The sequence below is a fragment of the Sminthopsis crassicaudata genome, chromosome 6 (genome assembly GCF_048593235.1).
Source record: "Sminthopsis crassicaudata isolate SCR6 chromosome 6, ASM4859323v1, whole genome shotgun sequence".
Classification (NCBI taxonomy): domain Eukaryota; kingdom Metazoa; phylum Chordata; class Mammalia; order Dasyuromorphia; family Dasyuridae; genus Sminthopsis; species Sminthopsis crassicaudata.
Window position 1 is genome coordinate 245,447,148 of NC_133622.1, and position 19,991 is coordinate 245,467,138.

A 19,991-nucleotide genomic window follows, 5' to 3' on the forward strand; every position below is an offset into this window, starting at 1 on the left:
TCTTCTGTAAGGTAATAGAGTTATAGTATATAATCTCTAAGGTTCCTTATTATTTATCAGTATATGAATCTTTCCCAGCTCTCACATTCATGTTTTTGTGATCTTTAGACATTGAAAACCTTTGTGAAGTTCTTTTTTTTTTCATCTGTAAAATGAAGCCATAGAACTGTATCACCTCTTAGGTCACTTCTGATGTTCCATCTATAATGAAAAAGATTTCCAATTTCCACAAGATGCCTCATTTAGTATTGCTCCGATTCAATGGCTGTTTGCAAAATTTCCATTTTTTTTTTTACCCAAGAAACAATGTTTTGACAAAACAAACATTTTACATGAAAAATCCAGGTTGTCAAGTTCTCTTTTCTAAAAATGAGATGTCCTGGACTGTTTACTTGATTCTGGAGGCTCCTTATCAACTCAGCTCTCAGCATCCTCCACTATTTTATTGTATCACCATATACATATATTTGGATAATGAAGAAGAAATTATTACTCACCAGGTTTTTCTTTACCTTCCCAGTGAAGAGGAAGAGACAGACAGACAGACAGACAGGCAGAGAGAGATCCAGAGACTGAGAGAGAGACAGATACAAACAGACAGAGAGAAAAAAAATTAGTCTCTCATTATGCATTTGCAACATTTAGATTGCCAATTTTGATATTTCTATTCTTCAATGTATTCAGGCTTAGAGATATAGAGGAATAGATTTTTGAACTAGAGTTCAAAAGACTTAGATCAGGAACCTGGTCTCAAATTAATTCATTCTGTCATCTTGGGAAAGCCATTTTCTCATTTTTCCATCTCTAGAATAAATATGTTTTATTTTATAAGATTCCTTATAATCTAATATTTTTACCTATCCCAGTTGTCATCCTTGTTATCTTTGTTTACTTTAGAAAAGCATAGCATCTCTTAACCTCTATTCTCTCATCTATAAAATGAAACCTATAAAGTGAAATGGCATGGCCTTTAATGTCACTTTCATATTTAATTTATAATTCTTAGATAATACCAATTTCCACTAGATATTTCTTCTCTTTTGCTTACTATCCACTCCCTTTTTCAAAATGTCCATTATTTTGTCAAGTCCTTAATTAAGAAACTGTGTTTTGACACAACACATTCTTCACAGGAAAAATCCAAGCTTTCATGGTTTCACTTGTACCAATTAGGGAGACTGTTTGATTTGAGGAACTCCTAATCAATTTCATTTCTAGATGTCCTGGACAAAATTACATGGGATAAGACATTAAATTATCTACTCACGGGGCAGCTAGGTAGTGCAGTAGATAGAGCACCAGCCCTGAATTCAGGAGGACTTGAGTTCGAATCTGTTCTCAGACACTTAATACTTCCTAGCTGTGTGACCCTGGGCAAGTCACTTAATCCCAGCCTCAGAGGGGAAAAATTATCTACTCACAAAATATAGGATCAGGAGACGTCACACATGCAGAAGAAATATCTTGGAGAAATTTTGGAGGACATATAGTAATTCTATAACTAGTTCCAGCATATTGTCATGTGGCGATATCTTTCTTAATATGTCCTTTGTAATTAATTTAGGTATTTATACTAATAAAAATATCTAGATAAAGATATACTCAGTTAGATATGTATACATATATAAGTATTTGCTTATGCCCATACATATGTCTATGCATATATATTTATGTACGTGACCATATTGTACATATATAATATGCCAAATGTGTTTGTATATATTTTGAAGAAGAAGCATGGAATAGTAAATGAGGAGCTAGTCTCATAAATCAGAAAGACATGTGTTAGAGAGTTGCTATAGCCACATGCTTGTCAGGCAGCCCTAAAGAAGACCCTTAGCCTCTCAGTGCTCTCAACAATTTATTAACACTCCTCCTTGCCTAGAGGGAACCAGCTTGCATTGACAGAGGGATTGCCCTTCTTTGAGCATTTTCTATTTCAGAATCTCTCGGTTCTGCTTCATGCTGGAATAATCCATATTGTACAGATTTTTACCTTTGACTTTTTTTAACTTCCAGGTCACAAAAATAATGACTGAAATCACAGTGCTGAAAAGGACCATAGTTGCAATCCATACCCATATCCAGGGAGTATTATGTGGAAACAAGTCATCTGAAAAATTCAAACCATAGAGTTATATAATAGAATCAGGGGTCTTTAATGATCACTAAATTAGTGCTCAATTTGGTGATTGCACTAAATAGTGAAATCTCTTCATTTTACAGAGAAAGAACTAAATCTTGGGCCATCCCATCCCCAACTCCCAAATGTCTCTAGAGAATGGCCCCTGACTTTCTGACCAGTGTTGTGGTCAAAGGCTTTTCTGAACTCCTGCAAACATAGATTCCTCTCTGATCTGAGTACTAGCATAGCAGGGAAGGCAGCTTATGGAGTCAGGAATAGAAACTATATGGCTAATACTGCAAAGAAGGAGGGGTATTTTTGGTCCAAATGGAAATTATTTGCACCTAAATCTATGAGACTGTGAGAGGCTTGACAACATAGATCGTCTCTTGCCTTTCATTTTATTCCTGCTTCTTGGGATAGTTCCAGACACATAGAAACTATTTAATTACTGTTTGTCAACTGATTGCAACCAATTTAATTGAGAAGGAAAAGGAGCACTGCCTTTGTGTACTGCCTATGTGCAGAAGGACAGCCCTTCACACACAAAGCATTTCAGTAAAAAGCAATGAAATGTCTGGTGGGCTAAATTGAGAAGACAGAAAGAAGTCAGGTTGCAACGAGGACTCATGCCACTGGTAGTCTTGGGTATGTCTGCTCTGCTCTATAAATATCTTTTTGCTTGAATGGTCGAAATAACCTTAGAAGAAGACCATCATCAAAGCAGATACCTAGTGTATTCTATCTCTTCTTCCCAGGGAAGAGGCTCTTAATCTTTTGTGAGTCCTGAATCACTTTGTCACATTGATGAAGCTTATGGATTGTTTTTTCAGAATCAGGTTTTTAAAAGTATAAAATAAGATGCATAGAATTACAATCGAAAACATTTTATTAAAATTAAATTATCAAAATTTACATTTTAAAAAATCTTCATACCTCAGTATGTATATTGAAGTTTCCTATTATGAGTATAGGGGTTGGGAAGGAGAGAAAAATAATGAGCCATGTACCAAACTCAAAAAGGAGATTAATGTGGAATTCTAGAGAAAATCTCTACCAGGAATTTAATTGTGTGGTAAATATTAATAGCATGAAACTCCAAAAAGAGAAATTATTGAGAGAAGGAGATAGAAGGAAAGCCTGGAAGTGGCAATGTGGAACAAGAAATATGCAATTTCCCCACTTCGACCATTGACCTCTTGGATAATGAGTAAAGGTTGATACTAGAAATAATAGCCAGAGAAGCTGCATCATCCAGGGACAGCCAGCTTACAGAAAGATCTAGAAGACAGAAAGTAGTAGAACAAAAGATTTAGGATGAAGAAAAGTCTGTTACTAATGGCATTCCAAAAGGTACATTGGAAAATCTGGGTGATATTTGATTAAAATTTTGGAGTGGGAGGGGATAATAAGAACTTTGGTTACACAGGTGGTGTGGGGTTTGAAAGATGATCTATAGAGATTCAGAATCATTAGCATGTGAAGGGCATAGACAGGTATGAGGGTGTTCATCATTGAGTGGAGAGCACCTTTCTTCCAAAATAGAAGTTGGATATTGGGGCTAGAGGCAAGGGCAGCTTGAAATGAAAGGGACATGGTCAAATGACAAGATGGCTGACCCTGTTTCACTACATCTCCTCCTTCAAAAGGGTGGAGATTAGTCAAGAAAAGAGTGCAGCAGAGAGAGAGAAACCCTGCATTCTAGGAGAAAGTTGTCCCATTCATCACTAATTTTTCCATTCCTCTTTCCTCAAAGGACAGATGCTGTGGACCTGAACTCAAAGGGTAGATTGTTGCCTTTTGCATTAGAGGTTCTCCACAGACCAGTTGGGAGATTGGACTGGCAGCAGGAAGTGGGAAGTTATCTTGTGCTGTCACAGATGGAAGTCTTCCCTTTGGGACAGGGGAATGTATTTTTGGGAAGGTGGAGGATGGCAGGAGCCTTTTTTCCTTCAGGGACATACTACACTCAGCAGGAAAAGGAAGACAAGGTTCATGAGCAGAGGAACCCTTGTTCCCTCTCATCATTTGAGATGCCTAGCCACTAGGTGGTAGCAAGAAGAGATATATTCTCTGCAAAGCATTCTCTACAAAATCTGCATCATGTCACTGCCTCCCTTTGGGTTTATCTCCAGTTTACTGGGCATATATCTTGTTTTACACAGATGCTTGCATGTTGCTTCCCTGTGGGCTCCTTGAGAATGAAGACTGCTTTGGGGTGGGTTTTTTTTTTTTTTCATTTTATTTGTTAGGTTGCTTTTTTTTTTTATTTCTTTTCTTCATATTCCCTTAAAACTTAGGAAAGTGCCTGGAACATAGGAAGTATTTAGTAAATGTTTATAAATCAATGCAGTAATTTTACTACCCTTATTCAGTCTCTTCATATGTAAAATGAGTATGATTTCTAAAATTATTTCTATGTCTGAAATCTTAGGTATCTTAATGGCAGAAATTTCGGCATTATAACACATAAGTGGAAGAAATATTTGGAAATTCTGAATATTTCTTTTTCCCTTTCTACCAAAAAGTCTACTCAGTCTGTTCCCAGAATTGTCCTTAGAGCTCAGAGAGGAAACTAACCTGACACAGAAACACTTGCTTCAAACTTTTGTCTGAGGAGAGGGTTCCAAATGAAACAAAAAACATTCACTGTAGAATTGGTGGAAACTGTGATTGATGTTTCAACAGAAAATAGTCCATTTTCTTTCTTCTCGATTGTAATGTCTTGTGACAATAACTTTTCCTGATTTTTTATCCATTGAACTTCAGGCTTTGGATACCACCCTGTAGATGTGCATATCAGCCTAAGACTTTTATTTTCATCACTCACAATGTCTATGTGAGGAACAGAGCCTTTGCCTAGGAAAGAAAAGCAACACAAAAGTAAAATTATTTCCTAGAAAGCAAGAGGCATTTTTATCTTATTCCTCCTTATTATGTCTATCAAATGTTATTATTGGGAAAGCATCAAATGAAAAAAAAAAACACAATATGTCTCTGTTTATGGGATCACAATATGTATTTCCAATTAGGGTTTTCTTTGGCAAGAATTGGACATGATTGAAACTGAAAAACCCCAACAGAGCAAGTGATCCTTCTATTACTGACTCTTAGTAAGACCCTATCTTTTGTTCAATTATGCCACTTTTAAAAAATATTTTAACATTTATTTTTTTTATTCTCAGCTCAAAAATTTTCCATTCTTCCAGACCTTCCACCATTCATTGGTAGAATATGATGTGCATTTGATGTAAGAAGTCATGCAAAACATTTGCATATTTTTACATTTTGCTATTGCTTCTGTTTATGTGTGAATTCATCTCATTCACAATCATAATCATGATTACTGTGTAATTCTCGATCCTATTTTCTTCTATTTACTATTCTCTCTTCCCCCCCCCCCTTTTTTTTTTATCATATTCTATCTCAAAGGGCTGCTTTGTTTCTGGACATTGCCTCCCTTAAACTGTTTTCCGTCTTATCACTCCTCTCAATTCTGTTATCTCATTTCTCTCTTTTTTTTTTCCCTATTGGGTAAGTGGATTCTACTTCCAATTAAATGTGCACATAAGATATTCCCTCTTTGAACCAATGCAAATGAGGATCAGAGGAAACACTGCCTGCTTCTCCCATCAAACTATTTTCCCCTCCATTGTAAAAACTCTTCCTTGCATGCCTCTTGTAAATGAGATAATTTCTCCTATTTTCTCTCCTTTCCCTCTTCTCCCAATACATTCCTTTTTTTTATCTCTTCCTTTTTTATATCATGACAACATAACAGAATCGGGATCATACCCTCAGTAAAAGTAGACTTAACTGCCTTAGTTAAGATACAGATCTTGTAGGTAAGAATATTATCATCCCATTTCGGAATACAAACAATTTAACCTTATTGAATCCCTTATGATTTCTTTTTCCTATTAATCTTTGTATGATTCTCTTAAGTTTTGTATTTAAACACCAAAATTTTATTCAGCTTTAGTTTTTTCATTAGCAATGTTTCAAAGTCCTTTATTTCATTGAATATTTTCTTTCCTCCTAAAGGATTACATTCTGTTTTACTGGGTATTCTTGATTGTTATCTTAGGGCACTCTTGATTATAATCCTAGCTCCTTTGATTTCTGTAATATCCTAATCTCACCATCCACTTTAATGTGGAAGTCACCACATTTGTGTAACCCTGACAGATTTTATTATATCTGAATGATTTCTTTCTGGCTACTTAAAATGTTTGCCCCTTGACCCCAGAGCTCTAGAATTCAGTTACAATATTTGTGGATATTTTTTATTTTGGAATTTCAGGAGATGATTGGGGAACTCTTTCCATTTCTATTATGTTGGGGTTTTTTCTGAGATATATGAGCAGGTATCCTTCATAATTTCTTGAAATATAATATCTAGGATTTTTTGATTATATATTTCATGTAGTTCAAGCATTATTCCCTATCTATTTTTAGATCAGTTTTTTTTTTCCCCAAGGAGATATTTCAGATTTTTCGCCTTTTCATTCGTTTGGTTTTACTTTATTATTTCTTAACATCTCATGGACATTTAAACAATTCTCCTTTTTGAGATATTTTTCTTCAATGAGTCATTGCATCTTTTTTTTTTCCTACTTGGCTATTTCTGTTGATTAAGAAGTTCTTTCTTAATTTTTATTCCTCTTTTTCTGAGCTCAATTCTTTTTGGTTAATTTTTTTTTACATTGCTCTCATTTCCTCCAATTTTGCCTCTGCTTCTTACTTGATTTTTTTCAATCACTTTTGTTTGTTTTTTTATCATTTTATGTCTTATAGAAATTATTGGGCTTTGTTTTTCTTTAATGTTTTTGCATATTTTGTGTCATTTTCTACTTTTTTAGTTTTTGTCTTAACCTTCCCTATCATCACAATTGCTTTTTATATCCAGGTTCCTTTTTTTTGTTGTTTCTTCATTTTTCCAACCTATTTCCTGAATTTAAACTTCATGCTAGAGTTTGGGATTGAGTGAGCAATTACTTTTCCAAACTTCAGACTTCTTCACTTAGTGGTTTTTTCACCTAGCAGCTGGTTCTATGTAGCTATACATTTTAGATGCTTTCAAGGTGATATGATCCAGAGGGACATGTATTGTCTGCTTTCCTGGTTTGCATAGGCAGTGCACAACTGTCTAGTGAGCACAAGTTCTTTCTTTATTGAACCTATGACTAGGAACTGTGGCTCCTGCTTCCATGGGGCCACAAGTTCTTCTTTCTGCCCTGGAAGAAAGATCCTGGACTTAGGGCCTCTGCTCATTGGTGACTGCAAGTTCTTCTTTCCATTCCATTTCCAGAACTGGTCAATAAGCAATGGAGCTGCCAAATTCTTCCTAGACCTATGCCAAATGCTATTACATGGGTTCCATGGAATATTGTTCTTAGCAAGTATTCAGTCCCCTTTCCATCTCTCTGTCATGAGAACTTTCATTACTACTGTTACTGCTCCTACTACCACCACTTCTTCCAGGGCCCTGTTTTTGTGTAATTGTCATGCTCCAAGTCAGTCCCTATACAAAGGCCACAGACACTGCTTCTGACCTGCTAAGGTGTTCTGGAAGAAAAAAAATATGTCCCCTCAACTTCTTGTTGGTTATGCAAATTTGACTTGACACATTATTTTAAAAAAATTTTAGAGGGAAATTTAGCTGTCATTTAGCTGGATAATATTCTCTTTATTCTGTTTTCTTGGCCCTGCCTCTTCAGTCATATCTTTAATAGACATTAACAAATGAAGCATTTTCATTTCAAAGAAAGGAACTAGAGTAGGAAATGGACTGGTGAATATGGCTTAGGAAGATGGAGGAGGAACAGGAGAAGAAAAGAGAAGACTGAGATAAAATAAGACATCAGTTTCAGGTATTTAAACTTATCAAATGGAAGAGGAATTGATTTTATTCTAATTGATCCCAAAGAAGAGAAGTAGAAACAATTGATGGAAGTTTGAAAAGGGAAATTGCAGATATCCTTTCTTGTAATATGAGCTGTTTAAGTTCTGGATGGACTGCCTCAAGAGACAATCCAGTTTAATTTCTTTGGAAAACTTCCACAAAAGAGGTTGGTTGGCAGTTTGTTAGAGATATTATACAAAGGATTTTTCTTCAAGTTAGGGTTAGACTAGATGATCTTTGAGATTTGAGTCCCTTTTCCTTTTTATGGCACACACACATACATACACACACACACATGCATACATGCATACATGCACTACATATATATATATTTTTCTTATTATTTATTTATATATATATAATATATAATATATATATATATATACATATATATAGTGTGTGTGTGTGTATGTGTGTGTGTGTGTGTGTGTGTGTGTGTGTGTGTGTATGGAAGCCCATATAGCTTAAGTATAAGAGTTCATTCTATTTTGCTTTCATAAGATGTTTGAAAATGCTTCTCTCAATTTAAAAGGTGTTGAAGTTGTCAATACACACTACTATGAGCAAAACTATTATCTAAATCCCCCACATTTGACTAAATATCTTTTGCACCATGATCTCCCTCTAGTTGCTTCCCCAGAAATATTCTTTGGCCATATTCATGTGCCAGATTTGAATTGCTCTAATTATTATATCTGAGCTACTTGCATCAGATCTAAACTGCTCTTCACTCTCTTAACCCTTGAACTTCATCCTCAGATTAGTCCTTCAGACACTCCTAGTTCAATCAATTGCCTCTCACATAAATAAATTTAGATCACACCTGCCCTGACTACTTTTGGCCCTCTGGCATGATGTTTAGAATTCTGTGTGTTCCCATCAGAAAAACAACATGATTTCTCCCCTACCCAGACATGGCCCAGGACACCTGGCACAAACTCACCTGCTACATACACTTGGTATTCTGCTTCCTCATAAGCACTAGAACTTTCAAAAAAACACCGATACTTCCCTTCATCAGAGAGACGAATATGACGAAGCTTCAAGGCCACACTCCCAGTGGAAATCTCATCTCGAAGAAATTCTGTCCTCCCTTTATAATCTTGGTGCTGATGTTTCAGATAATCCTGCCTGTATTTATAGTGATGTACCAGTTCTGAAGACTCTCCATAAAACCACATCACATTCATATCCTGGGCATTGATCTGGGGAGAAAGGTGGCATGGGAATATGGCCTCTTCACCCACCATGGCAATGACTGGTTGTGGTGGTCCTATCACAGTGAATTTCCCTGGAAAATATAGACAGAGTCAGAGGTGAACACAAGATTAATTCAAGAATTGGGGTAAAAGAGAACAGTATAGTATGATCACATAGCAAGGCATGAATATTTAGATGTGGAAAAATACATTCAGAAATAATCCAATCCCAGACCTCATTTGATAAAGCACAGAATCTTATCATCTGAAGGAAACTCAGAAACTCCCTATCAATGGGAGTCAAACTCCCTGTCTTACACAGTAATCACTCCCATGATATTTCTGAACAGTAACTTTCTATCTACTGATTGGGCAGCACAAGTAATGGTGAACTATCCCCCTCATTTTCTCATCGAAAGAAAGAGAACTAAGATTGATGGGATAATAAACATTGACTTCTTTGTCAAAGGTCAAGTAGGCACAAATTATCATAAACAAACATGCAATTAAAACTAGGGTGGCTAACAGATTTCTCCTTTCTCCCAGCTTCTCCTTAGATTTTAATTATCTCTAAATATAGTCAAATCAACCATCTGAAAAATGAAAATGAGACTATAATTAAATTGTAAAAAATACTTCTTTTAACCTTAAGTTAGATGCCACAATAAGTTCCAAATGAATAGTTTTATCTAAGAAATATTAAAAGTCTATTAAAAATAGAGGGAAGTGGATAAAAAAAAATATGGCTAGAAGCAAATTCTTATCCCCAAAATTTGGAATAAGAGAGATCAGAAAAGATAAAATTCATATGTAATATAAGGTGCAGACAGGAAGACCTGAGTTCAAATTCTGTCTTAGGTACTTAATAACTATATGACCCTAAATCAGATACCTGATCTATCTGCCTCAGTTTTTTCAACTATAAAATAGGGATAATAATAGAGTCTATCAATCTGGATTGTTTTGAGGATAAAACTAAGATGATTTTTATAAATTGCTTTGAACATCTTCAATGCTCATTACATGATGGACAGCTAGATGATACAGTGGGTAGAGCATTGGTCCTAGAGTTAGGAAGATCTAAGTTCAAATTCAGACTCAGAAACTTACTGGTGTGTGTGACTCTGGGTCACTTACCATGTTTTACTCAGTTACTCATATGTAAAATGACGTGAAAAAGGAAATGGCAAACCATTCCAATATCTTTGTCAAGATAACCCCAAATGGGGTCACAAAGAGTTAGACACAACTGAAATGACTCAACAAAAATTACATAATCTTAAAAATATTGTCAATGAGGAAGAATATCAAAGTAGTTAACGATAAAAAGAAAACTATCCTTTGGGGGAAATATTGGATAAATTATCTCTGATTTGTCTCTGATGTTCAAGCTATGTAATGAACTCACATAAATATACAAGTTGAAAAGCCTGGTCCTTAACAATAAATAATGAAAAGATTTGGGGAGGAAGGGGGGAAGGTCTCAAAGAATTTCAAAATTTTAACTTCTGATTAAAGATTAACTTCAAATCATTAGTAACAAAAGAATTAACAATCAAAATAACTCCCAGGTTATGAAAAAACATAGAAAAATATTAAAGGGATTTCAGGACATACTGAGAAACTTTTGGAACAACTGAGAAATGGTCCAACAATTTTAAAAGATAGTTTGGAATTATAATTAAATATGATTGGAATGCTCTTAGCCCTTGACCCAAAGAATCCATACAGTATTAGAGACACAAAAATTCAAAGACAGAAAGTATTAAATGTACTAAAATATCCATATTCTGTAATAGCAAAGAAATAAAAACAAACATACCCATCAATATGAATAAAATGAAGTATAACTCTGTTAAAAGAAACAGTAGATATTAAATATTCAGAAAAACATGGAAAATGTTTTTTCTGAACTGATCCAAAGTAAAGTAACCAGCATCACAATGTTATATATACAATGAATAAAACAGTTTAAATGGAAAGAAGAAGACAAACCTGAATGGATTAAAACATGGCGATCAACCTTGCACCCAGCAAATTAAAGATGTGGGAGACTATGAATGTGGAATACAGGAACTATCTGAAATTATTGATATTGTTTGGTTTTTCCATAGTACTTCACTTCTCAGCCTACCAAAACTCTGTTTTTTTTTTTATAAAAATTGTTGTTAGAAGAGAAGGGTTGTTGGTTGTTAGGTAGAAAGGAAAATATTAAAAAATGAATGTGATATAAAAATAAGAAGCATAAGATATATATAAAGAAAGATATATAAAAATACTTTTTTCAAAATCAGATGATAATTCACATTGCAATTCATTACAATAATTTATTTTAGGGGAATTTTCAAAAAATCATAATTTTGAGAAAAAGAAAGTCTATTAAAAATAGAGGGAAGTGGATTTTAAAAAAAATATGGCTAGAAGCAAATTCTTAACCAAACTTGGGATAAGAGAGATCAGAAAAGATAAAATTCATATGTAATATAAGGTGCAATCAGGAAGACCTGAGTTCAAATTCTTTCTGCTGAGCCATTTTTGGGGGAAAGCAAGTATCTTTTTTGAGAAAAGTAAAAGATTAGAGTTGCAGACTTCTAATTGAAAAATAAAATCACAAAGATTAACTTGAATGTTGAGAAAGCCCTCTAACTCTCTTTTTTTGTGCATTTGTTTGGAAAAGGAAAAGAGAGTGTAAAACAGAAAAGTTTCTTATCTTCTTAGTAGATAAATTTGCATGTAGGATCCAGATTCTTCTAAATCTCAGACCAGTCTGAACTTAACCCTATTTTTTTTCTTTCTTGATTAATGGGATATGATGATAAGGAGGTTGTAAGGGAAAATGAAAGTCATCACTTAAGAATTGATTGGTTGCCAGAGAAAATTAAAGAGAGAGCTGATGAGGAAAAAACAAACACAAAAAACAAAACTTCTTATATATGTGAGAACACAGAACAACTTTTAATGATAGAAAATCCTAAAGGTGATGTCCCAGATGGATGAACTAGTCTCTGGAGCTCCTTGACAGCTAGAATTGGTCAAGAAAAGTTGAATAATATTATTGACATCAAGAAATAATAAAACTAGAAAAAAAACAGAAGAGAATTCCAAATACCCTTTAGAAAAATAACTACTATTGAGAATAGTTTGAAGATATGCAATGTAAATTCTTATATTCAGATTACCTGAAAGTTAAGATAAAAAACAGAATTTTGATATCATATTCCAAGAAATTATTAAGGGAAATTCCTCTGAAATTTTAGAAAAAGAGGATAAGAGAGAAATAGAATAACAAAAACAAGAAAAAAACTTCTTATATATGTGAGAACATAGAAAAACTTTTAATGATAGAAAATCCTACAAGTGATGTCTCAGATGGATGAAGAGTCTCTGGAGAGATATGATGACAGCAAAAAGATGGAGATTAAAGTTTGAATATTACTTCCTGATTAGGTCAGAAATAGGGACAAAATTAGATTAAGGATGGAAGACAGTTAAAAACGTATCAGAATGAGACCAAATTACACTTGTGGTTTTTGTTGTTGTTGTTTTTGTGTTTGTTTTTATAAAATATTCTATCCAAAGCAGTGATTTTTCCTGTTGAATGGTCATATAAATGATTTTAACACTTTTTTGGAAAAAGGAATAGATAAAAAATCATGGAATTCTTTCCATTCACCATACCTACAGCTTAAAATTGCTATTTCAGCCTACACAAATAAGTCATTGATTTCCCTTGTATGCAAGTACAATCATTCCCAGTTCAGGTTTGAAGGGAGGGGTGAGAAATGAAAGTGTAAATTACCAGGTAAAATCAAACTCACTGGAAAATTTATTGTGAAATTGTCAAATTCATACTTTGATATATTAATGAGACCAATCATATAAATTCAGTCATGGTTTATTTTGATAAAATTAGGAATAATCAGTGACATCTTGGAATCAGAGAGATTCAGAAAGATAAGAGTGAATAAAAATTAGATGGAGGTAAATTCACAAATACTCATTAAACTTTGAATGTAAATGGGATGAACTCATCCTTGAAATGGAAATAAATAGCAGAATGGATTAAAAATCAAAATTTAACAATTTGTTGTTTACAAGAAACCCACTTAAAAATGGGATACACAATTAAAGTTGAGAATTGGAGAAGTTATTTTGCTTTAACTAATACAAGAAAAACAGCAAGTGGTTGCAGATATGATGTCAGACAAAGATAAAGCTAAAATAGATTTAATTGAAAGAGATTAGTAGAATAATTACATTTGGATAAAAGTTACCATAGATAATGAAGTTATATCAATACTAAACCTATATACACCAAACATCTACAATTTTAAAAGAAAAGTTAAATGAATTACAGACGGAGATAGACAGTAGTATAATATTATTTATTAGTATCTTTCCCTCTTTTTCCATCTGTCGTCCTATGCAAAGGAATAAATAAAAAAGAATTTCAAGAAATGAATATAATTTTAGATTAGCTAAATAGAATAGATATCTGGAGTAGACTGAATGAAAATAAAAAATAGAGGGGCAGCTAGGTGGCGCAGTGGATAGAGCACCAGCCTTGAATTCAAGAGGACCCTAATTCAAATCTGATCTCAGACACTTAACTCTTCCTAGCTGTGTGACTCTGGGCAAGTCACTTAACCCCAGCCTCAGGAAAAAAAAAAAAAAAAGAAAGAAAATAGAAATGTATCTTTTCTCAGCAGAAAATAGTACATTTACAAAAACTGATCAAGTACTAAGATATAACATTTTTTCAAACAAAAGCAGAAAAGCAGAAATATTTTTAAATTTTCAGATTGCAATACAATAAAATTATATTTTATAAAGGACCATAAAAACATTGATTAAAAGCGAATTGAAAATTAAATGACAATCTTAAATAATGAGTTTGTTAAAAAAAAAAAAAAAGTCATAGAACAACCAATAATTTCATTAAAAAGAATGGCAATAACACTACAACAGATAGATCATTTAATTTCATTTTTTAAACTAGAGAAGAAAACCAAATCTAATACAAAAATAAAAAGGATCAATATAACAGTAACAAAGATGAAATTATAAGGACTTAATTATAAGGAATTATTTTACTCAATTATATATCAATACATTTGAAAATTTAAGTGAAACAATATATAAAAAATATAAATTGCTTAGATTATTAGAAGAGGAAATAGAATACCTGAATAAATTTATTCAGGGCCAGATCGATATACAAGTGAACTTTATTAAACATTTGAATATAACTAATTCCAACATTAAACAAATTGTTTAAAGAATGGCAAAGAAAGGTTCCTATGAAACATGTTTAGTGAAAGAAATAAAGTGAATATACCTAAGCTAGGAAGAGCAAAAGCAGAGAAAAAAATTATATACCAATTTCATTAATGAATATGAATGCAAAATCATAAATAAAATGCTAGCTAAAAGATTACAATACATTACAAAGAATATACAATATACTAAGTGGGACTTATAGCAGGAATGCAAGGATGGTTTAATGTTAAGAAACAATTAACATAATTGCTTATGTAAAACCTAAAATTAGAAATAATTAATATATCAAAATATGAAGAAAGGGGTTTTTAATAAGATTCAACACACATTTCTATTTTAAAAAAAGAGTTGAAGGTATAAGTATAGATGGATTTTCCCCCAAATTAGCTAAAAATTTATCTAAGCCATCAGCAAGCACTATTTATAATAAAGATAAGCTGGAAGCTTTCCCTGTAGGATCAAATATGAAATAAGGATGCCCACTACCATGAAAATGATTTAATATTGTATTGAAATTCCAGCAATAGCAATAAGAAAAAGAAATGGAAAATGATAGATCATACCATCTCTTTTTTTCAATTGATGTGGTGATAGACTTAGAAATTCCCAAGACTCAACTCAAAAGTGAAAGGAAATAATGAATAATTTTAACAAAGTATCAGTATGCAAAAGTAATCCACACAAATCTATCAGAATGTCCATGTATGACAAATGAAACCAAGAAAGAAAAGATAGTAAGAAATGCCTCCATTTAAAATAACTATACAGTATAATATACTTGGAAGTATACCAACCAAAACAGTCCCAGGAACAATATAAACAAAAAAATTTTTTTTTAATTTTTGTACAAATAGAATCATATTTCATTAATTAGGGAATATTAACACTTCATGACTAGGTAGAGCAAATATACAAAATGATAATTTTGGTTAAAATACTTTATATATTAAATACCATCCCAATAAAATTACCAAAAAAAGTTATTTTGCTGAATTGAAGAAAAAAAAAGTAACAAGCAAAAAGTCAAAAAAAAAAAAATGTAAAAGGAGGCTTAGCTGTACCAGACCATAAATTATATTATACAGCATTAATTATCAAAACTATTTGTTATTTGCTAAGAAATAGATCAATAATACAAAAGAGACATAAAATTTACAACAGCAGATAGAATAAGCTTGTATTTGTCAAGTGTAAAGACAAGTTTGGGGATAAAAATTCATTATTCAGTACATATTATTGGGAAAATTGGAAAGCAATATGACAGACACTAGGTAGGGATCAATTCTTTATAAAATTTACCAAGATAAGATAAAATGGATACATGACCTAAATATATAGAGAGATATTACAAGAAAATTTGTAGAACATAGAATATATCATTTATCAGACTTGTGGATAGTTTAACCATTTAGGGGGGGAAAAAAACAAAACATAAAAGAGCAGAATGGAGTGTTCAAATAGATTATTTCAAGTACAAAAAATTAAGATGTTTTTTACAAATAAAACAAATTGCACAAAGAAAGCAGAAAATGATGGGGAGAATTTTATTGGCAATTTCTGAGTAAAGGCCTCATGTCTCAAATATATAGAGAATTGTAAAATCTTCAAGAATATGAATGATACTCCAATTGATAAATGCTTAAAGGATTTGAACAAGATGCTTTTCAATGAAGAAATGGAAACTATTGTCATGTAAAAAATATTCTAAATTATAAATCAAAATCATAAATATATCTAAATAAAGAAAGATAAATCAAAACAACCTTAAATTGATTATTCTGCAACTGCCAGATTGACTATAATGTTTGAAGGAAAAAGTGACCAATATTGGAGAAGTTCTGGAAAAATTGGGACACTAATGCATTATTAGTAAAATTGTGAACTTATCTAACCAAGTTGGAGAATGTTCTAAAAGTATACATAAAAAGTTATTAAACGATCTATATCATCTATATAAATGATCACTATTCAGTGAGGCCATTACTAGGTCTATTTCCAAAGATGATTAGGGAAAAATAAAAAGACATATCTGTTCTAAAATATTTACAGCAGTTCTCTTTGTAGTGGCAAAAAAAAAAACCACACACACACATGCACACACAGAAATTACAAAGGATGTCCAACAGTTGGAAAATAGCTGGAAAAACTATGATATATGGCTGTGATGGGATACTACTGTACTATAAGAAATGAAGACCATGAACAGACTTGCATAAAATAATGAAGAGCAAAATGAGCAGAGCCAAGAGTGATATTTTTAAGAACAGCACACACACATATATGTGTGTGTGTGTATAAGATTAGCAAAATGAGATATCGAATATCTGAATAAATATTCAGTACCAAGTGGATTCAGTACCAAGGGAATTCTATCAAACATTAATCTTGTACAATATTGGGATTAGTTATATTTAAATGTTTGATAGAATTTTCTTGTACATCCATCTGGTCTTGAATAATATATGCTTATTTCTGTCTAATAGTAACCTTCTCTAGAATGGAGAATAGAGGGGAAGAAAGAAAGAAAGAAAAAAGAAATTTTCATGAGAACTTGATTAAACATTTAAAAGCAACAGAAAGTTGTATAAGTCTCATTTTCATCTACAATCATCTCTTTTATGTGTTATGTAAATGTTTGTGTGTTTATTTTATGTGTTATGAAAATGTTTATTTTATTTCACAAACTAAAATACAGTTTTAAAAAAAGGAAGTGGTCTTTTAGAAATTGAAACGGACAAGATTCAGGTAAAATGATCAAATATCAATCAATAAATCTCATAATCAGTACTTATTAAAAACCTTCTTGTGAAAAAGCAAAATGCTGTTACTTTTATACAAATGATCTCACTGTTTCGGTGACAGATTGTTGTTGATCTCAAAGATCTTACATTCTTTCTGGGAGAAAAGAAAGAAATACAGGCGGGAAGTATCATTAAATGTCCCATGGTAAATAAATGCATACAAGGGAATTATAAATCAAAGTACTAGGGAAAAAAAATCATTCTTTTTTTTTTTTTCCTGAGGCAATTGAGGTTAAGTGACTTATCCAGGATCACATAGCTAGTAAGTGTTAAGTGTCTGAGGCCAGTTAAGTGTCTGAGGCTAAGGAAAAATCATTCTTAAGAAAAGGAGTATTAGGGAAGTCTGCTTAGAGGATGAGGAAGCATTTAAGTTGGGTTTTGTGAGATAGGTAGGCATTCACTAGGTTAACTTAGAAAGAATATGTTCTAAGCATAGAAAAGTGTTTGTGCAAAGCCTCAGTAAAGGGGAAAAGGTGAAGAGTCCAGGATGAAGAAAAAGTCAGTGATCTGAAAGTATAAAGTAGAATTACTGCTTTTGTGCAATGATGGGGCAAATAGTCCAATGAGCAAACACAGATGAGATTACTGCCAGAAGTATTACTCCTAAGATCTGCCCTGTGTTTAATGTGTTGTGCCTCAATGGCAGAAATTCCAGTTACAAGAGAGTATGCAATGGTCTGACAGAACTTTGACTATTAGGGAAGGGGGAACATTGACCTTGGAAGAAACCATAAGGACTGCACCAATATCAAGAGTTTTTCTAATTAGGGACATGCAAGCAAAGTTAGCCTATTGATTTCCAGAGGCGGTGTGTCTACAATGAAACTGGAAGGGGTATGACAGGATAAGAGAAAGAAACCTGAATGGATTAAAATATGGCGATCAACCTTGTACCCAGCAAATTAAAGATGTGGGAGATAATGAATGTGGGATACAGAAACTGTCTGAAATTATTGATATTGTTTGGTTTCTCCATAGTCCTTCCCTCCTCAATCTACCAAAATTCTGCTTTTTTATAAAAATTGTTGTTAGAAGGAATCTTGGTTAAGTTAGGTAGAAAGGAAAATATTAGAAAATGAATGTGATGTAAAAATAAGAAGCAAAAGACATATATAGAAATATATATATATAGAAATAAAATACTTGTTTCAAAATCAGAAGATAATTCATATTGTAATTTGTTACAAAAATTTTTTCATTTGGGAGAATTCTAAAAAATTGTAATTTCAAGAAAGTCATATCTTTCTGCTAAGATGCTTTCTGGAGAAGAGCAAGTATCTTCTTTAAGAAGTAATAAGTCTATCAGCAAACATTTGCTAAGCACTTACTATGTGACAGGCACTGTGCTAAACTCAGGGATAAAAAAATGCAAAAGCATGATCCCTACCCTTAGAAATTCACATTCTTATGAAAGAACTCACATCTCTTTGTAATAGACATCATAAACCAAACGACAATAGTGTTCTTGGGGACCCTCAAGGTGGCAAAAAAAAAGGCTTTGTAAAATAAGTTTCTTGTAAAATTATTCAGACAGATTAAGGGCACTGAAGATCTAGCAACAAAACTAAAAAATGAAAAATGAAAATGAACTAGGCAAAGAGGGATGGAACACCTTCCCTAAAGCAGCTCCCAGGACACCTATTTGTGAATTTGCTGCTCCATTTAATCTGCCTACAATGTTCATTTTAAGGTGAGGATAGAGGCTGGAAGGTCAAAAGAGACACATGGCTTGATTGACTCAAGACCCTGCAGCCCTTTCAGGATGTCCCAGAGAAACAAGAAAAAGGAATTGACCAATAAAGCTATAGCTTTTAATCAAAATCATCAAAATCACTTTGAAATCCCATAATCAGGAGCAGTTTCAAATATGACATGATCTAATGAAGATATGAAATCATTAACTTGATTGGAATCTGAAATAGAATTGTGATTAAGCACAATTATTCTTCTTTAATCACCCCTTCCTCTATCACTTATCAAATATTCAACATCAAAGAAAGGTAAAAAGAGAGATTTAGAACAGAAAAGCTATAGAGAGGCCCAGATACAAAGGGAATCTCACCCTGGAGGGACCAGCAAGGTGGCTATGAATTCTGCAACATCTCCCACTTACCTGAGACTGGCCAGGGAAGCAGGAGCAAGAGAACAAAGGACCAATCTTGAAGAAAGAGGCATTCCATCTCAATATCATCCCATCAGAGTTACTGTAGCTATGACTTTGGGCAAGTCATTTAAGTTCTCTGACTTATTTTCTTCATCTGAATAAAAGGGAAATGGATTCAATAAGTTCTGAGGTTCCCTCGATCCCAGCTAAAAAGTCAGAGGTTCTATTAGTCTTCACTAAAAGAGAATCCTCCTCTTCAGAGACCTGACCCCCTTGATGAGACCACCAAACTGCCCAGGCTCTCCTGAGGAATGCCATCTGCCAAGCTCCAGTGGGAAATGAAAGCAGAAAACTTTTGGACTGTGTAACTTGGGACCTTTGTCCCTCAAACAGAGAGTCATTTATTTATCATAAAAGTTCAGTTCAAGTTATCTTTTCTCAGTAGAAAATCCACCCTGTGTTTTTCCTACTTAGCCAATTTTAGGGATCAATTGATATCGCTTTAGAGCTACCCTTAGAAGTTGCCCACTTCAATCCTCAATTATAAAATATTTACCTGATGTTGCCAAGATGGCAC

The 19,991-nt window shown here is 33.1% G+C and overlaps 1 protein-coding gene across 35 annotated transcripts in view; it reads right to left on the minus strand.

The window, feature by feature from the left end:
* The window catches only part of LOC141548046 (butyrophilin subfamily 1 member A1-like), a 36,159-nt gene extending 16,421 nt beyond the window's left edge, over positions 1 to 19,738 (minus strand). For 9 of the 35 annotated variants that reach the window (XR_012483754.1, XR_012483733.1, XR_012483735.1 and 6 more), the window contains exons 1-5: positions 19,424 to 19,738; positions 8,974 to 9,321; positions 4,706 to 4,984; positions 1,997 to 2,113; positions 455 to 572 (exon numbers count right to left, since the gene is read on the minus strand). Coding sequence is in view for 3 of the 35 variants with exons in the window: in XM_074276814.1 (XP_074132915.1) it covers positions 494 to 572; positions 1,997 to 2,113; positions 4,706 to 4,984; positions 8,974 to 9,321; positions 19,424 to 19,490 (890 nt within the window). In the remaining 32 variants the exon portion in view is untranslated. Of the gene's footprint in view, positions 1 to 296; positions 573 to 1,996; positions 2,114 to 4,705; positions 4,985 to 8,973; positions 9,322 to 19,423 lie in introns of all 35 variants that reach the window. The other 26 variants (XR_012483753.1, XR_012483736.1, XR_012483755.1 and 23 more) reach the window with 10 other exon arrangements.
* Between the last annotated feature and the right edge of the window lie 253 nt (positions 19,739 to 19,991).